Raw genomic sequence first — 15,824 nt, 5'->3', positions numbered from 1 at the left:
ATTTGAATAGTATTTATTTTATGAATCCCTTAAGATATTTGTTGTTGGCAGTGTCAAGCAATGACAGTTGTGTGTTGTGCAATATAGCTTAGGAAAGGAGGTATAGACTGGTTAATTACTGAAGACGGGAGTTTATTACTGTGTTAAGAAACTACCCCAAAATCTATGGCTTAAGAACAACACCAACCATTTTATATTTCACAATTCTGTGGTTTGGTCTTGATTAGGTGGTTCTTGTGATAATTGGCTGGGGGCTGCAGTCATCTGGGGGCTAAGTTGAGCTAGAGGATAGCTCACTTAAACATACTTTGTACTTTTGTAGGAATGGCTAAAAGGCTGGGCTCAACTGGAATGTTGAGACAGCGTGGCGTCTATCCTTTTCTCCATGCAATTTCAGAACTTCCTCTCCACAATACCCCTCCAGTGGTCTCTGCAGCAGAGGAAATGGACTTCTTACATGGTGGCTCGGAGGTCCCAACAGAACAAAAGCAGAAGCTGCTCTGCCTTTTTTAAGTCTTAGGTCTTGAACTGGCACAGCAGCATTTCTCCATTCTTTCAGTTAAAACAAGTAGTAGAGCCAGACCATGTTCATTGTGGGAGCACAAGGGCTTGAATACCGCGAGATGAGGTTTACTTAGGGCCATCTTTGGAGGCCAACTACCACAGAGGGTTATCCTTGTTCTACCACTGTTTCTTCTAGACTGGTGGTTGAAGGAATAGATAGTGCTGTAGCATAGGACAATATCTTTAGTGGCTTTCTGTATTGCAGATATAAATTTACAATACTCATTCACTTTTTTCTTTCAGTTTTTAACTGGGTAAGGAAGATGTAAATTTTTGCGTCTTCGTGGTCTTTTTGTTAGCTTATTGATTTTGGAGCTTGGATGATTTCAGTAATCATTTTAATTCTGGCCTAGGAGGTAGGCTATAAAATTCTTAAAGGGTAGAGATTTCCACCTGTCACAGTACTTTTTGTACACTAAATGCATGCTGATGCTAATAAATGTCTGACAAATAATTACTCTTTTTCATGAGTAAATTTTTTTTCTGCTTACAAAAGTAACATATACAGAATGTAATATATTCAAACATAATAGAAGAGTATGAGTCAGAAAATGAAATTTTACTTCTCCCTTACTCTCCCCCTAATGAGGTCACTTCCTTTAACAGTTTAGTATATATTTTTCCAGCGTATTTTTCCTTATATAATATATTGTAAAACACTCCTCTAATGTGCCTTACATCATACTTTGAATGGGGTCCAAAGTCCTTTCCTAGCCTCTAGAACTATGTGTGATCTAGCCCTGGATACCTCTCGAGCTTATCTTCTATCATCTCCCTCTGACTCTGCTTAAACTACCGCGGTCGTGCGGCTTCTTAAGCAACCCTGACATGCTATTGTCTTAGGGCGTTTTTGCTTGCTATTTCTTCTGCTTGGTAAATCCTTTCCTCAGATAGTCACACAGTTCTCTCTCTTCAGTCAAATGTTCTATCAAATTTTATTAGTTTTCATTAGTTCCCAATTATAAATAATAAAAAATAAGTATATTTTTATTTCTTCTTTCTCTTCGCTTTCATTGACTTTAGTCAATAATATTGTCCTTCTTAGTATTAACTTTGTTCTGATAAATATAACTACATTTCTGTTACTTGATTTTTCAGCTCTAAAGAACCTCCTTTGACTGATAGCTGTTCCAGGTTAGGCACTCATCATACTTTTTTTCAACCTTTTTCTATTTTCCCTCTCACTTTTTGTTAATTGGATCAATTTTACATTTTTAGGGCATATAGCATTTTCATACAGTTTGTCATTCTATTCTTCACAAATGTTTCATTTTAGTTATACTGTTAAATATATTTAGTGTTCACTATGATTTTCAGGAGAAAAAGGGAAAATGCTAAATTATGGATCCCTGTTGATTATTGGAAGTCCATAAACTTTTGGTCTGGGCTTATTAATTCTTCCTAATAGAGAATACCCATACATCCAGGCTGAACTTGGAAAAGAAGTGACAAGTTTTAAATCTCGAACCAAAGAGAGAAAAGGTTGAATTTTATTTTTCTTTTAGTATTCTAGAGATGTGGCATAATTTTACATTTTTAATTTATTGATATTTTTAATACCTTCACTTTTTTAAAAGGATATGAAAAGACTCACAAAAAGGAAGAAGAAACTTAAACATAAGAATTTTTTTGTTTGTTTTAATTGGGCATCAGATTTAGTTGAGCTTTCTTGAAACTATGACAGTGAAGGAAGTAAAATAAGTTACAGTACTTAACTCTCATGTAATAAACAAGGAAGCTTGTCATTTTTTTAGAGAAGATTTTTTTATTGAAAAAAAAAAATCCCTGTGTATAGTATTGGAAATACTGGGTTGAGGTTACATAAGATGATTCCCCACTTAAAGTAAATCCAGAAATGGATTTATAATAGATAAGACATAGGATTTAATTACAGTCTTCATGATGAGGGACTAAGCTAATGACAACTTGCAAACATGTGTGTTCTAGTTTGTTCAATGTAGTGGTTCTCAGCTTTTTTTTCTGCCTCAATACACTTGGATAATGTTCACATTTAAGACATGTTCCCATCAGTAATAGTGGATCACAGAGAACTGCTGCATAGAGATATTAAGTATTTTACAGTGTACTCATTATAACTCTGCTCTCTCTCCACTGACTGATAACTAGATAACATAGCTGGGATTAGAACTGTTGGTTTAATGTAATTCAGGAATGGGAGATGGGGAAGGGACGAAGAGGAAACTTAATATTGTTGAAGTCTTTTGTGTTCCAGGCTTTGGACTAGATGCTTTACGTACAGCATTCCATTTAATCATTACAAGGGTCTTAAGGAAGCCATTATTTGTATTTATATTTTTAGATAAGGAAGCTGAGGCTCAGAAAGTAATTTTGCCAGTCTTATAGCTATTAAGTGGTAGATCTAGGAATTCAAAACCATGTCTGTCTTTTCCTAAGCCTTGAAGAGTGAGGGATAAGCATGTCTTTTCATTTAATGAATGTTTTTTGATCATCTGCTCTACTGGGCACAGAGAATTTATGAATTTAATGTAATTTTGATCCTCAAAGAATTCCTAGTTAATGAGACAGATGCCTCAGTCATATAGGATACTGGGTCCAGATTGGAGTGAGTTAGGAGAGATAATTTTAGGGACCTGAAACTGATAGAATCCCTGATACATTAGAAGGTCTTGAAAAGAGACTTAGATATTAGGGAAGACTTTTGGTTGAATAAGTGGTAGTTTTAATTTCAAGTTGATAAAAAAAAAAAAAACTAAGCAAAAGGGGGAAAAGATATACCAAGTAAAGCAAAAAGTTGGGTAGGAGAGGAAAAGTACTCATGGTTTACTACTATATGATTTTGCTGGAAATAGTCATGTATTTATAATATAAATATCAAATATTTTAGAACCAAAATTGCACTAGATCTCTTGAGGAAAGAATAGGAAAGGTGCATACTTGTGATGGGGCAGGGAGAGGAAAGAGAAATTCTCATTTTGCATACTGAAGGGCCTTAGAAGATAATGCCTAAAACTTAAAAGTCAAAAAGCAGCAGTTCAAAAGATGTGGAGGTAAAATCCAAAATAATGGACTAAAAAGGTGAAAATAGTGGGGGGTAAGGCAGAGAATTGTTTTATTACCACAAACTTTGCAGAATTACTTAATTCTAAAAATGTACATGCGTAATGATAGATTGAAAAGCAAACATTAAAATTTTTAAATTTATTAAAAAGGTTTTCTATTCATTGTTTTGAAATGCCTAGGAATAAACAGTTTCATTATTCCCTCCCCTCATGAATTAGTATAAATAAGTTTGTCAGAGATATTAATTGTTTAATGCATCCTTTGTAGCTGAAAGATCAAGAATAGGTCAAGATCTTTAAATGTAAAACATTGAAAGGCTGATTAATGCATCTTAAAGAGGAAAACTATAAATTTGTTAATTAAATATATATTTAATATATACATCAATTAAATATTTATATACACATTAATTAAAATATTTAGTGACAAATAATTTTATTTTGAAGTTAAGAAAAACAGTATTTCATAAATCACCCATGATTGAGTAGTATTATATTGTCTTCTCCTATGATGTGTAAATTAGATTTTTCCAAGAAAATTTGGTAGGAACTTAGACATTTTTATTGTCTGACTTTTTTTTTTTTTACTCTGTCAGGATGTAGATATGATGGATCAGAATGGAATGACACCTTTAATGTGGGCAGCTTATAGAACACATAGGTATGTAACCATTATAAAATACTTAGTCATATCATTTTCAGCATAATAAAATGTAAAACAGGTGACAAGAAAAAGCAATTAATGTTATTAATATTTAAATTTTTCATTATGAGTACATAGTGTATAACATAAATTACCTTTTTGGATGTTTGAATCTGTATGCTTACTTTTACCTTGGTATTTGTAGTACCTTAATCTGTTTTCTTTCAACAATTTCTAAGAATGGAAGAGGATGTTATCTTTTTTTAAAAAATGTAGCTAATTTTTTCATGTGATTTGCATATTGGCAACTTTAATATATTAGTAAGTTGCCTTAAATCATTTTTGGGACAATCCAGATTTAAATTTAAAATATAATTGATAAATTATATTTATATTAAAGACATAATTCCAAGATCAAAAAAAGAAAATATCAGGACCAAGTATGCTCTCTCTTGGAACTAAATATAGTAATAACTTTATATGGTGTTACACATACTTAATACTTTATATTAAAATGTTATGTCATTAGTGATTATAAAGTTGTTGAGTATAGGTTAGATTAGAAGTGTTCCAAGATGGAATGCAAATATAACCACAATCAGTTTAGTATCTGTAATGATTTCTATAATTGAAATTAGGGTTGTTGTTGTTGTGTGTTTTTTTTTCCTTTTCAGTGTGGATCCAACTAGATTGCTTTTAACATTCAATGTTTCAGTTAACCTTGGTGACAAGTATCACAAAAACACTGCTTTGCATTGGGCAGTACTAGCAGGGAATACCACAGTCATTAGTCTTCTTCTGGAAGCTGGAGCTAATGTTGATGCCCAGAATATCAAGGTAAAAATATCCTATATTTATTATGCTATGCAAAATGAGGTTACTGAGAAGTAAATATCTCAGTAAAACAGGTTTCTCCACAGACTGTCAAAGGTGGAAGAAACTTATTTAAGCTCAACTATTTGTCTCTGTGCAAGAATTTTTTTTTGGAAAGACTGGTTTATATACTTTTATCTTTTAATATTGAAGTAATTTTCGGATTTTGGTGGCCTTTACATTAGTGAATTCATACTTTTGGAAATTAAATTATATAACCTATATTTTTATAGCTGAAGGGAATAGTTTTTTGGTTTCCTTAAGATCGTTATGGAGAATCACAAGTTTGTAGTTAAAGTTACATTACCCATAATTCTTTGAGTAGATCACTTACTATCTTATTTTTTTTAAAGAGCAAGAACTTTAAATTTGATAAACACCTTTATGATATAAGAGAACAGCCTCTCTCCTCCAAATGCTACACTAATCCAGGAAAAGTATACAAAATTATCTAAGCAAAGCTCAATTGCCATTTGTACTCTGAGCTTTTAGAAATTTGTAGTTATTTTATGACTACTTGGAAGAATATTCTATTGCTAGTCTTAAGTTTTGGGTAACCATTCTCATTTTAAAGCTTAAAGATTTACTGTGTCTTTCATCAACAGGTTCTTTCTGCAAAATGACTTTAAACTTTTAAACATCATCTTTTGGTACTGTGCATTCATAAATAACTTTGTGTCAGTGACAAATGTTCTTTAATTTTTACTATTAACCATAGTATTTTCTGAGTCATGTTTTTTAAATTTCCAAGGGATATGTGCTAAATAAATATGAAAGGGATTCAAGCCACATAATAATCTGAAATGGCAATCAAAAAGTAGGTTATCTCCTGCTGGATCAGGGCATCTATTTATGTATCAATGTTAGTTCTTTCTCTCTTGGATTACTCTAAAAAGTGAAGCTTAAGTTACTAAAATGAAATAGCTTAGACTAGTTATAAGGAGCCTAATTTAGTTAATGTAATCAATATTTTAAATGAGTCTAATTAAAAATATTTATTTAAAAGTAACTGTCAGATATCTTATTAGAAACTAAGAAATTGAAAAAAATGTATGTTTTCTTTATGTCTTTCTTTTTAAATTTAAAGTCTTCTTGTTCCTACCCAAAGTGATGAGAGTGATCTTGTCTGCAAGTTAACAAGTCATAGTGCCTGACAGGTGATAGGCACTGTTAAGTATTTGTTGTCTGACTGAATGAAGATTTGTGTAGTCTTGAGCTTTACTTCTAAGTTAGTTTTCATGACTTGGGTACCATACCTCTCTGCTTCTTTGAAGTTATAGGGAGAAATTTTTGCTTTTTCCAAACATTTTAAAATAGGAAACTCTGAAAGGTTCAAACACTGTAATTAGGGCCTAAGGCAACTAAAATTGACCAATATCCCCATAAGAAAAAATCAGTGAGATTACCTTATATTTTATAACCTGAATTGCTCTGGAGTGCTATTTTTCTTTCCTTTGCTACCAGACAGCCATTCCTAAAGTGATCATGCCCCAGGAATACATTTCAAGATATTTAGTGTTATATTATTGAAAAGATAGAACCAGTTTCAATATGGCAAGTAGTGAGTCTTCATGGACTCTGCCAAGAACTATATCAATATGTTAAAATTGCAGTAATACCAAAGGATTATGACAAGATGATTATACCGTTCTGGAATTTGAAACTAGTATATATTTTGAGCATTTAAAAACATTTTTTCTATCCATATAAAAATTTAGATAACTTCTCTTTGATTATGATTTTTAAGTATTTGAGGTGTGGTTTGTAAATTTAATGTCTTTTCAAATAAATAGTGAACACTTGCACTCCACATTAAACATTTCATAAACTTTTGATTGGTCTTCGTAGGAGAAATTATAAATAAATTTAGACAGAAAGGTAATGGTAAGAGTAGAGATATTTGAAAAGATTTGAATGGTTTGAGCCTCATATTTTTAATGTTTCTTAGGTTCAGACATAAGAATTATTTGGTACCTAGATAGGATAAACTGGAATGTAGATTCCTTAACTAGTGGTAACAGTTCATGTGAATACCTTGCAGAATCTGCTGTCAATAATTAAGCTAATTAATGTGCCTGTAGAACTTTTATTTAAATTCATGGTATTTTTTTAGTCATTTCTTTAATTTTTGTTGTTGTTAATTTTCACCCAAGGATATTTTTTCTATTGATTTTTAGAGAGAGTAGAAGGAGGGGGGGGGGAGAGAGAGAAACATTGTTGTGAGAGAGACATTGATTGGTTGCCTCCTGCACAGGCCCAGACCAGGCTGGGATTGAACCTGCAGCCCAGGTACACGCCCTTGACTGGGAATCAAACCTGTGACCTTTGGATGCACGGGCTGATGCTCTATCCACTGAGCCACACCAGCCAGGGCTAGTCACTTTCTTTTTATGAATATTTCAATTTTATCTGACATGTATAATCAGGTTTATCTATTGACAAGAATATTTTAAGTGTAATTAATTCCCTGGTAGCTTCTGGAGTGACAGTATTTTTAAGAAAGTCTAAGGAGTTGCTTCAGTTTCTCAGGAAACATTTGTATTTTCTGAGTAAAAATAATCTTTTTATCCACACTGGTGTAAAAGTAGATTTTTTTTTAAATGCACTTTTTATGTAATTAAAATGATAAAATAAGTATCGGGTGCCTTTTCTACTGAACTCTCACATTCCTAATAGGCTGACATCTAGTCACCACCTTCTAATGGAAATTATTTATTAATTCATTCAACAATGTTCAGTCCTGGGAATTTGCAGCATTTAAGACAGATGAAGTCCCTGTTCTCTCAGAATTTACATTGTATTTAGGGAATAGACAATAGTAAATCAAACAAACATGCACACGTAGGAAAATGTGGTAGAGTGATGAGGGCTGAGGGGGCCACATCATGTGAGAGTGATTTGTGAACACTGAATACCTCTGAGGAGATGACATTTGCTTTGAGACTTGTCAGGTGAGAAGGAATCAATTATGCAAAGATATGTAGGAAAAAACTTACCCTCTAGAGGAACCGGCAAGTGCAAGTCCCAGGGATAATGAATAAGCCAGGAATAAGCTTGCCATGTTAGAGGTGCAGAAATGATAGCCTGGACTGGTAGCTGTGAATGAGGGAGGGAAGCCACTGAGAGAAACAGGTGCCAGCAGATCATGCAGGGCCATGATAAGGAGCTTTAATTGTATTCTCAGTCATGAAATTGCATTCTCAGTCATTCTCAGTTGGAAGAATTTATGTAGGCTTGTTATATAATCTGTGTGTTTTAAATATTTTTTAAAGATTACTTCGGTTGCTATATGAAGAATGCATTAGAGAATTAAGAAAATGGAAGGGACGGATGAAGGAAGATCAGTTAAGCTATTGCAGTAAGTGGGGCAAGTGATGATTTAGTTTAGCTTATTGTAGGTGTAGAGATGGATAGAAATGAATTGATTTGGAAATGATAGTTTAGAGTAGAAATGAAGAGGTAGATTAGATATGAGGGTGAAAGAAACAACATTGATGACACAATTTGGTGTCTTGTGAACTGAATGTCTTGTGATATATATTGAGTTTGTGAAGACTGAAGGAAAACTTTTCTGGGGTGAAGTTTATAGGAATTGGTTCTGCTTTAGTTATATGTAATTTAAGGTGGTACCTTTAAGCTATGTGGAATGCCAAACTAATTAAATAAACTTAAATTGTTGCAAAGTTTGAAAGGGAAAAATTAATTAAAAAATCAGCTGAGATTCTTTATCCAGGAATTGGACAAATAAATTTGATTTAGACCTGTATATTTTTACATTTTTTTATTTCGTCATAAGAAAGAGTTTGGTACTAATCATGAATTATAACAAATAGATGTAGGCTACAAGTCTGGATATGGCATTGATAGCCAGTAAAAGTTGCATTCTTCAAAGAATATGAAAAATTTTACTTTGTATTGTAGTAATTATATAACTATCAGTTGATCCTCTTTCTTCTAAAATAGGTATTTCCTAAATAAGATGAAACTTAAGTTTCTTAGAAATCCATCTTTATATTATCTAGGTATTTGCCCTTGTAAATTAGTTATTTGAATAAGGAATTCCATTCTTTTAATGTAGAAGCAAATGATTCTTTTATCAAAAGAAGGTAGAACTTATTTTGGACACAGTTAATATTAAATGGTAGGTAACTTTAAAGTGGCTCTAAGAAAAGGCCATATACCCCAGATTAGAGGTTCTTAATTTGGGACCCAGCGGTAGATTTTGGTTAGAGGGTAGTGAATCCATGTACCACTGAAATTGTAATAAAAAAGTTACATTTCAGCATTTTTCAAGGAAGAAGGCCAGTGGCTTTCATCTGATGACTCAAAGGAATTTAAGAACCTAGATCATAGTTACATAGAATAAATTTGAATTTTAAGTAGTAACAATGGGGGGGGGGGTTTGGAAATAGAATTTTTTTAAATGACCTATGTAGTTATCCTTTTTTATGGTAACATCATATTTGTGAATTTACAAAAAATATTTTACTCCCTTAAACATGTTTTTGGTTGCACAAAAATAGATGAATTGAGTATTAAGGAAACAATCTGAGTGATGCCCAAGCATTTGTAATTTTTTCTTTCTAAAATTATCAAAGGACATGATTTTTAGCTTGTAAAGAATGTAAAATTACTGAGCTTTGTTAATCTTATATAGTTTCTTGAAATGAGGTAAGAAACTGTTTTTCAGAAAGTAGTTTTCATTACCTCTTAAGTACCTGACCTCGATGGTCTCCAAGGAAGAATTTTCCTTTGCTTTAATAATGAAATTCAACCTCACTTAGGCAAAATATGATCTTCCACTCTCCACCTTCCATAATGTTTATCTCACCAAAATCCTTGAAGAATTTATTTTATTACAAGTCGCATCATCCATAAATACTCCATGATTCTTGTTACTGCTGATGTTATTGTTTACTATTTTAGCTAACACATGGAGTGATAAAATATAGACTTGATTTGGAACCCTGGTTTTAATACAGATTTTCAAATTAATTGCTTGTTTAATTTACCAGCTGAATAAAAACTATACAGAAGCAGTCAGTTGACTAGAGGAGTAGTTGAAAGATTTCTTAAAGCTCCCTCCATCTTTTTATCTAGGCAATCCCTAGGTGTCACATGGCCCTCTAGTGGAAGGGATGCTCAGCTGGACCGAGGCAACTGCAGAATATTCTCTGGGAGTTGTTACCCAAGGGATTGCTTTTATTCAGGTAATCTTTATAGTTTGGATTAATTAGCTAACAACTTAGGTGATAGAATCTTTGAATAGGTAAGGTGATATTTTAAAGTAAATATTCCTATTTGTGGAAGACCCACCTAGATTAGCCTATTCCTAATTAAATTTAACTGATCTTTTATTAAAGGATTAGTTGGGCTTTTGTTGTTATTGTGGTGGTGTTATAGTTGTTGCTTTTGGTGGTAGTGGTGTGTTTATTTTGTTGTTTGCTTTTTATTTTTCAGGTTTTTAAAAAATAAACTGTACTTGATACTTGATAAATAATCATCCCTCATAAGTAAGGCACCCCAAGGCTCCCTAATTCCTTCATTTTCATCCAGTTTTTTAAATTAAAATTTTAATATTTTTTCTTTTTTTTTTAAAGTAATTTTGAATATTCATTCATATATTCTTGAAGTTTTGGCAAACAGAATGTTTAATTTCACTTTTATACTTAAAGAACTAGATAAATAGTAGATGATATTAAATAGAATAGATATGTAGGTGTCTAACTTAAGGAAGAAATAAGATTTTAAATTAATATATGCAAAAAGAAGCATAGATCTAGAATTAGGGATGCTATTTCTTGTTTCTTTAAAACGTTTTAGTTCTGTTCACTTACATTCTTGGCATTCTTTTTCTTAAGATACAAGTTCATAACTTGAGTCTCACTTTTTTTTTTGTTACTGCTCTTATTCTCTTTGGAAATTTCTATGGGTGAATGAACTTAAGATGATCAAGAATGGCAGTACAACAGTAGTAGAAGTAGAAGTTGATTTTTTTTCATTCCTGTTATCATCATCAGACTTTTGTCATTATTGAAATTAAACTGAAAGAGTTTTGAAAATATGGTATTATAGCAGGATGTTATGTAGCAATAACTATTTCTAATGAAATAACTGATAAACTTTGTAATAGCCTCTGATCCAGCAGGTGCTAAAAATACCTACTTTTTGATTTGCTCTCCAATTTAAGTAAAAATGCAAGCAAAAATAGAATCAATATGAGTAAATACATTTATTGATTGTATCTTGAATGGGAAAGCATAATAAGTAATATTTAATGATTTAGATTTCTCTAGTAATTGACTGTCCACTGTAAAAACAGTAATGAACTAATAGTGAAGCCAGTTTCTTTTTATGGATGTGCTTTAAAAGTCAGTAACTAAAATATTTTATTTTTATTTTTAATATGAATTTTTTCCACATATATTACCAGGGCGAATCAGCACTTGATTTGGCAAAGCAGAGAAAAAATGTCTGGATGATCAACCATTTGCAAGAGGCAAGGCAAGCAAAAGGATATGATAATCCATCTTTCCTTAGAAAACTGAAAGCTGATAAGGTAAATTCATGACTGAAGATTTTCAAATATATAGTCTTTTTAAGTAAGATTTATAAGCATACTTTCTTATCATGAGCATTTACAGCCTTTAATTTTGGCATTGGCCAGTGTAATTTTTTAAATATTTTACCCAAGATACAGTGAAGGTAGATAGGAGAATTTCTCAGGGCTCTGCCTATTTGGCTGGTCTGTTTGTGTTATCCAATAATTAAGAAGGGTATATGTGAAATTGTTTAAATCTCTATAGTCTTCTAACATAAATTTTAGTTCATTGATTCTGCTGGACTTTGTTAAGTAATAGATAAAAATTTTTCCTTTTTAAGTGCATTTGTCAGTATGATAAGCAGTTGTGAAAAATTTTAGTCTTAATACATGTCTTTTTAAACTACTCACAATTCTACCTCTAAGTTAAGCTTTTCATTCTTTTGTGATATGTTGTAACTTTTTTTAAAGAGAGAAAACATATTTTTCACTTCTCTATAGAAATTCCATTTTAGATCTTTCATATACCTTCAATTATGAACTGTGTGACTTTTGACTCAATAGCATATTTTTAATTATATGATTTTAAAACTAAGAACATTTTTTCAAAAGAGTCAGTATTCTTTACAAACTTTCCTTAAAAAAGAAAAAAAGAGCTTACTGACAATTTCTTTATATACCTAAATATTTGACAAGATATTTGCTAAATTGTCAATAATCACAACTTGAATGGCATTAAGCCTGAATATTATCTTTTGTATGTCTTCCTCAGGTTGCTCCAGTGGTAAAACAGTTTGTTTAAAGTTAACATTGATCTGCCTGTTATCAGAGCAAAAGGACAAGTGTTTGTTTTTGTTTTTTTTAAAATGTATCTTTATTGATTTCAGACAGAGGAAGAGAGAGAGAGATAGAAACATCAATGATGAGAGAGCAAAATGACTCAAAAGCATGCCTCATTTACTTGTAGTTCAGACTTCTTACTGAGCTGAAAAGTTCATTGGTGTATTACTTAGGCATTAGAAGAATTAGATTTATAGTTTATAAACTTGTATATTTTCTATACCATAGTTGAGAATGATGAACATTTGTTGCAAGTTTTGTTATCTCTTTTATTGCATTCAGTATCATTCCATTTATATGACATTCCTGCAAAGGAAAAAGCATAGGCACAGAAATCAGATGAGTGTTTGCCAGGGCTGGGACTGGGGCCACAGAGTATTTCCAGACTTGATAGAACTGTTCTGTGTCTTGGTTTTTGTGCTAGTTATACAACTATGTATGTTAATCAAAACTCAGAGAACTATGAAGAAAAGGTGAATTTTACTATATATGAATCTTATTTTTTTAATAATGAAGAAATTGCTGAGGGAAAACAAGTATCTTGACTAAAAACAAGCCAAATTACAGAAAATTTTAGAAAAGACTTTTTCAAATGACATGTCCACCTTCTCTTCCACCAATACCCCCCACCCCTTACCTATACATTCTTTCCTTTAGTTATAAATCTTCTCTAATGTGACATAAAATCCAAAATACTAGAGATAAAAAAACAAATTGGAAGGATTACTTATTTTCCTACAACATAAAATTAAACTCTGGAGTTGATATGTTTAATCATTAATCTAAAATCACACATTTAGTTCAGAAAGTGAATTACAGTAATTGAATTGGGAAAGATGGCCATTTATATGAAAAAGTATATAGTTTTTTCACCTAAGGTAACTTGAGAAACTTGGTAGAGACATATAAGTTTGTGAAGGGGCTGTTATGTGGAAGAAGCAATAGACTTACTTTGTGTTGCCCTGAGGATACTATTGTGGTAGATGTTACAAGGAAGTAGAAAGATCTTATACTTAGAATGGACTTTCTAACAACCAGACCACTATAAAAATGAAATGGAACTACCTCTGGAGTATTAAGCACTTGGCTTTGTTATGTTTTCAGAGGAACATAATTTCCATTCTATGGATTCTGGTACCCTATAGATTGTTTAATTTTATTCTTTCTCTCATTTTAAGGTTTTGGTATGCTGTTTATATGCATCATTCACAGTGTCTTCTCCAGGCTAAGCATCCTTATCAATTATAGTTCTTAGACCATCAGTCATTCTGATTGTCCTTGTCTGTAGTTATCAGTGCCCCTGGTAAAATAGGGTGGTATTTGTCATGAACTGTTTTCTGGCCTCCCTTCTATATCTGACTATCTAGACACACTCCTATAACTTCTATTCTCATTTTTCACAATTTTAACCAAGTACTTTTAAATTATTTATTTATTGCCTGTTTCCAGAAGACAGAGACCAGCACCTTGAATAGTAACCTGCATATAGCAAGCATATTTGAATGAATGAATTTTACTGTTTCATGTTTTCACAAAGGTAACAATGGTTCACATTGAGCTTACTTGAAACATGCAAATTTTCTAATTTTTTTTTTTTTTCTGTACAGGAATTTCGACAGAAAGTAATGCTAGGAACTCCTTTCCTAGTTATTTGGCTGGTTGGGTTTATAGCAGACCTAAATATTGATTCTTGGCTCATTAAGGGGCTAATGTATGGTGGTGTTTGGGCTACAGTACAGTTTCTTTCAAAGTAAGTGCATTGTTTTTAACTATAACTATAAATGAAAGATTATCATTTGGATCCTGCTATTATAAAGTTAATGTTTTGTATTTCAGCACATTGCCTTTATGTAACATGCTTGATCTTAATTTAATGTTAAAGAATTTTGGCAAATTTATATGTGAAATATTTAAAAATTTTAACATTGTTAAACTGATTCTAAAGGAGTTTCCCATGACAGTCTAGCATTAATTTTTAAGGCTAAAATACAGTTTTAAACATTTTAGTGAAAGTGGACTTGAGTATGTTGAACTCGAAATGTAATATACATATTGCTTCTGTCTAGGTAATTATAATGCTTGAGATTACCTTTCCATACAAATTATATTTTCTTTGGTCATAGGCAGTATGCAAGAAAGAGGTTTGAGATTTTAGTAGCAAGGTAAAGTCTAAGCATATGAAGTAAGTTCAGTTTTTTATTATTAGTATTACTATTTTCTCCTTCCTCTTTTTTCTTTGAACATTGTGATCATTTCTTTTTCTTCTATCCTTAGATGCCATTGCCTTAAAGTTGCCCATCCAGTAAACCTAGGCAGGTGTCTGTGATCCAGAATTTCCTACCTAGCTTCCATTCATTCCTTTGTTTTTACCTGAATTTTAAAAAAGAGTTCTGCAAATAATTTACACAGAGATGAGAATGACTAGTAATACACTAATGCATTAACTCTCAGGAAGGGGCTTAATTCTAGGTAATAAATCTCATTTAAGTGTTTCTAGGAGCTTTGAGGGTTGTTATAAACAGGAATTCACTAAGATTTTTTATTTAGCCTATATGGGTGGTTGATCCTGCTTATGTTTGATGAAGTTTATTGATACTTATTTTTCCTGAACTCTAGATGCTATAAATAATGACCTTCAATTCCACTAAATTAGCATTTCATTCTACTTGAAAAGATTTGAAGACTTAACAGGAGTATGTAGGTTAGGGAAAGTAATGATGAAATATGGAGAAAAACTTGAGGATTGCTTTGTACTTATTTGTCAAAATTATAACACATCATCAGTATTATATGCTGAATGAGTTACTGTATATACTAAAGTTGAATTTTTGATTAAGAGTGTAGGAGTACACTGAAATTTAGAAATTGAGAAGTTAATCGAGCCTGATGAGTGTGGCTCAGTTGGCTGAGTTTCCACACATGCGCCAAGAGGTCATAGGTTCAATCCCCAGTAGGGGGCATGCAGGAGGCAGCTAATGGATGTTTCTCATCTGTTTCTCTCTCTCTTGCTCCCTCTCCCTTCCTCCCCCTCTAAAATCAGTAAAAAACAACAACAACAAAAAAAACCCACACAAAGAAATAGGCTATAAGCAACCAAAGAAAGAATAAAACAACTTAAAAAAAAAAGTAAATGGAATGTAATTTTAACTCTTGGTGAATTAAAAGGACCTTTAAAATCTTGCTGAGTCATTCAGCTGTGAAATCATTTATTGTTGATTACTATGAAAACAGTCTTGGTATTTAAGCATCCTGGACTTCTGGATTTTAGTTAAACCAGAGTTTATTGTGTAAAACGTGTGTGATTTTCATTTAAATATATAAA

General features: G+C 32.0%; 1 protein-coding gene across 1 annotated transcript in view; it reads left to right on the top strand.

Moving 5' to 3' along the window:
* Window positions 1–15,824, top strand: part of ZDHHC17 (zDHHC palmitoyltransferase 17) — a 78,877-nt gene that overhangs the window by 43,667 nt on the left and 19,386 nt on the right. Inside the window, exons 6-9 of the mRNA XM_081128771.1 lie at window positions 4,202–4,266; window positions 4,923–5,085; window positions 11,555–11,680; window positions 14,110–14,252. Coding sequence (XP_080984897.1) covers window positions 4,202–4,266; window positions 4,923–5,085; window positions 11,555–11,680; window positions 14,110–14,252 — 497 coding nt within the window. The remainder of the gene's footprint in view (window positions 1–4,201; window positions 4,267–4,922; window positions 5,086–11,554; window positions 11,681–14,109; window positions 14,253–15,824) is intronic.

This window comes from Miniopterus schreibersii (assembly GCF_964146895.1).
Source record: "Miniopterus schreibersii genome assembly, chromosome: 2".
In the NCBI taxonomy this organism is placed as follows: domain Eukaryota; kingdom Metazoa; phylum Chordata; class Mammalia; order Chiroptera; family Miniopteridae; genus Miniopterus; species Miniopterus schreibersii.
This window is presented reverse-complemented; position numbering and strand designations above follow the sequence as displayed.